Genomic DNA, 4,510 nt, shown 5'->3' with positions numbered 1-4,510 from the left:
GCTTCTTTCTTAGAACTGCACGCCTGTGGAACTCTGTTCCGTCTGCCTGCTTCCCTCCGGACTACAACTTGGATGTCTTCAAGTCTAATGTTAACAAATTCCTAATGAACCGCCCCCTTAAGTAAACACTTCATCAAATCTCCTCACTAACATAATGTACTTGCAATAACCCTTATCCCTGAGTGGCTTCCGGGCCTTGATAAGTGGTGATCTCTGTGTAAAAAGAAAAAAAAAAAAAAAAAAGATGGCCGGCCAGCTGAAAAAATGACGCCATCGCCGAAGTCCCAACAAGCAAGATATGTGGAACTCTTAGACTGTCAATAATCAACAGTAATTTTTACAGACAGCGTTACAAAACTTCAAAATTGGATTGAAATAAAAACACCATGATTTATACTGAAACTCATCTAATATTAATAATAAAAAGATAATTAAAAAAAACACAAGTTGTTTGTTTAAGTATTATAAGCAATTAAATATTTCGTTGTATTATAGATTTTAAAGATTAGAATGCGTTCTTTAATTACTTTTAAATTACATTTTAAAAAAGTGAAGTAACACGATTTGATTTGTTGTAAACTTGAAGTTTATTTAATATAATTAAATGAAAATTATGCATGTAAGATTATGAATATTTGAAGCAGAACACAAGCAAAACATTTGATATGAGTTAAGACAATAAGCAAATATTAAAATTAAACTAGTTTTTTTCAATCAAAATGAATTTTTTTAAAATCAAAATGAATGTGGGTTTGTATTACTGTACACATATATTCGAAAAAGTTGTCAAAAAACAAATATATAACAAATAAATGTTATAAAAGGCAAGATAAGTTACTTTTCTACCAAACTGGATATATTTTTCGTATTTTTATTGTGACGTCAGAGCAAAGCGAACAGTCAATCTCTCTACTTACTCTCTATATATATCTCGCTATCTCTCTCTTTCTTAAAAATCTGTATCTCAAATTTTGAGTGTTTAGACTCCAAATTGACATTGAATTGTAATTTGGTAGAAAACGTATAAATGTAATATGTATCAATTTGACCGCAATTGTTGTCTCTTAGCAGTTATGTTTTTGCGCTCGAAGCAAATGAAAAATTTTGTACCCAGGTCCAAGTAACCTACATGTAAAATCTCAAGTGTTTAGACCCAAAATTGGTAAAGGAGTGTGGTATAATTCAAAAAGGTCAAATATTTGAACTTGGACCGCTCGGCTGCGAAATTTCCACCCAAAATCTATTTAGATTGCGAGACGAATGTCTGAATACACTGCAAGTTAGATTTCAATATTTTAGGCCCAACATTAGCAGAGTAGTTTAGTAGAGACCATAAAGGTCAAATATGTTAACTTTGACTCCATGGCAGCGAAATTTTCGGTCCAGAACGAATAAAAAAGATTAAACTCATTATGACTATGCTTTATCTCAAAGTTCAAGTGTTTACACCAAGTAGTTTGGTAGAGACCATAAAGGTAAAATATTTTTGAACTTTGACTCTAATGTTGACCCCTTAAAATATATATTTTTCGAGCACAGACTAAAATATAAAGTTGCATCCAGGTTCAAGTAATCTTCATTTAAGATTTCAAGTGTTTGGACACAATATTCGCAGAGAAGTAGAGTAGAGATAGCAAAGGTATCAATTCTTTTGAAATGTGACCGCAATTTTGACCCTTTAGCTGTTATCTTTTTGGGGTCAAAACAAATGAAAAAGTGTGACCCCGATCCAAGTAATTTATATATAAATCTTTAAGTATTTAGACCTAAAATTGTCAAATTTCAAGTGATTAGACCCTGTAGTTTGGTAAAGATAGCAAAGGTCAAATATGTTAAACTTTGATCATAGATTTGACACCTTAGGATTGTTTTTTGTCGGGCTCAACGAAAATTAAAAAGTTCGATTCAGGTCCAAGTTACCTACACATAAAATGTCAAGTTATTCGAGTCAAAATTGGTGGAGGAGTGTGGCAGAGTTCTAAAAAGGTAAAATCGTTAAACTTTGAGCCCTTGGGTGCAAAATTTCCGCATAAAATGTAGATATGTAGCCCAATGTCTGAATATAGTTTGGTATATTTTGCAATGTTAATGTTATAATTTAAGCTGATCAATTTTCTTTTTTTATTTCTGTTCGATTTTTATCAGCATCTTTTATTTTAATGTTTATTTTGGTTTAAGGAAAAAAATAATTTTTTTAAGTTGTTATTTCTTGAAAAATGTGTAATAAAAAAACAAAATTAATAATGAAAAAAAAGTATATGAATTTTTTCTCATTATTAATTTGATGAGGAAATTATATAACTTGCTAAATTTTAATTTACAGCAACAACTAATATTCCAGTTATGTATTGAAAAATCACAAATTTAAAAAAATATAGTCATAGACGGTCCTGGTGTAGAGGATTTATAGAACTTGAGTGTATACAACGTTCTTTGTTTTGTTGTTCGGCATGAATCCATACAGACTATTTTTGCTACCCACTCGAGAACATCCAACATAAAGTTGTCCATGAGAGAAGCAAGATTCTTTCAAGTGCATTCCAGCCACGGACAATGTCTGACCTTGGGATTTATTTATTGACATAGCAAATGCAACCCAAAGAGGAAACTGTATTCTTCTGAAAACGTAGGGCGCTTCTCTTCCTGATGTAGTCAATGTCACCTTAGGTATCAAGACATCCTCTCCTTTTCCACATCCAGTAATTATTGTAGCATCAATGACGTTTTCGGACATTCTATTGATAACAAGTCTAGTACCATTGCACAATTTCGGTGGTGTTATATTTCTTAGGAGAATTATGGGACATCCCACCTTGAGGAGCAAAACAGGATCGGGAAGACCGGAAATATCAAGACTATTAAGAAATTCAATGGGGAATTTAACATTGTCAAGTGGATCCATATTTGCATTGATTGATTTAAACATTTTAATCGTACCAGGAAGACTGTCTAGCATACGTCGATTAATTTCTCTTACAACTGAATTTGTGGGTGCCAATATAGCTCTTTCACAGAGCCAATCGCGATTGCGAAAATTGTCAATCAGATTTGGGAAAACTGATGTTATAAGATCGTCGAGAGTATTGACATGGCTACATATATTGTTAATTTTGATGTGGCCAGTGGAATCTACTGGAACTTTTCCGTGGCCAATTTTCAGAAGGTCGTGGGAAAACTTTTCCATTGCTCCATCTCCATTAAGTTTAACACGCATGTTAGTTGTTAACGGAAGTGTTTTTACTTGTCTCCATAAATAGGATGATTTTAGGCAGGCACGTACCTGATCAGCTCTGGTTCCCTTTGGGACCACAGGTAGTGTTTGGCGAAAGTCACCTGAAAGTAGAAGGGTAACACCACCCATGGATCGTTGGTCATCTCTTATATCCCGAGGAGTTCTATCTAAAGCCTCAAAAGCCCCTTTATGAGCCATGGTGCACTCATCCCACACAATAATTTCTGTTTGTCGAAGTAGCTGTGGTCTGGGACTATCTTTGGTGATATCGCAAACTGCCGTTTGAGCTGAAATTACGTCAAGTGGTATTTTAAGCATAGAGTGTGCTGTTCTGCCACCAGGAAGAAGAGTAGCAGCGATGCCAGAAGACGCGACGGCAATGGCAATAGTATTAGTTTGCCTAACTTTGGCCAAGATTAATTTGGTAACAAATGTTTTTCCGGTGCCTCCAGGTGCATCAAGGAAGAAAATTCCACCAGCACGTCTGAAAACGGTGGTGGTAACTGTGTTGAAAGCGAACAGCTGCTCAGGAAGTAGCTTAGGCATCATTTCATTGATGTAGCTTGTAAAAGAATCGACATCATAGGATGTTTCCTGAAGTATTAGAGTTGGAATTTGCTCAGTGTTGGTACGTTCAGTTTGTGGCAGACCATATGATTGCAAATATTTTCCACCTATAAGAATAAGTCTGTCCTCTATATCTATTAATGCCCTATTGTAAAACTCATCACAATAATCAAGTTGAATTTCTGGAAGGCGCACTTGAGCCTGATGCAAAAAATCTTCGGAAAGGCTATTTCTGAATTTCAACCACAAGTTAAATGCATTTCCAACACTGCAGAAATGTAATATTTTAACAAATATTTTTCGAAGTCGCCGAGCTGAATATGAGGCAGCAATTTCAGCTAAGGTGGCTTCCCAGCGAGTGTCATCCTCAAGTAAACCTCGAGCCATACAGGCTTCCCTGTAGGTAGGCCAAACTCGGTTACCGAATTTACGAAGATCTTCAAAGCTTGTTGGCCCTTGAACTTCATGAAGCAGAATTCGCAGATAGAAACATTCGTGTTTATTTGGAGGTACAGTATAGACACGTCCAAGGCAATCATTCCATCTAATACCTTCAGCACCTTCAACTCGTCTCCCGATAGTTCTGCGAATCCAACGCTTTTTATTCCATGTGTAGTATGAAGGAATTTCAGAATAGATTAAAGTTTTGGCGAAGTCATCACTTTCACACAGCCTGAAAAAAGCAGTCAAAGTTGTCTGTCTAGGTGCTTG

The 4,510-nt window shown here is 35.3% G+C and overlaps 1 protein-coding gene across 1 annotated transcript; it reads right to left on the bottom strand.

Annotated features, from left to right (window-relative positions):
- Nucleotides 1-2,404: 2,404 nt before the first annotated feature.
- LOC145276578 (ATP-dependent DNA helicase Pif1-like) lies at nucleotides 2,405-4,186 on the bottom strand. Its single transcript, XM_080127773.1, has one exon. The coding sequence runs from the start codon at nucleotides 4,184-4,186 to the stop codon at nucleotides 2,405-2,407; it is 1,782 nt and encodes a 593-aa protein (XP_079983899.1).
- Nucleotides 4,187-4,510: the final 324 nt, after the last annotated feature.

This window comes from Euprymna scolopes, chromosome 5 (genome assembly GCF_053919585.1).
Source record: "Euprymna scolopes isolate OS-2025 chromosome 5, ASM5391958v1, whole genome shotgun sequence".
Taxonomy (NCBI): domain Eukaryota; kingdom Metazoa; phylum Mollusca; class Cephalopoda; order Sepiida; family Sepiolidae; genus Euprymna; species Euprymna scolopes.
The sequence above is the reverse complement of the archived record's forward strand: the minus strand, read 5'-3'. Positions and strand labels throughout refer to the sequence as shown.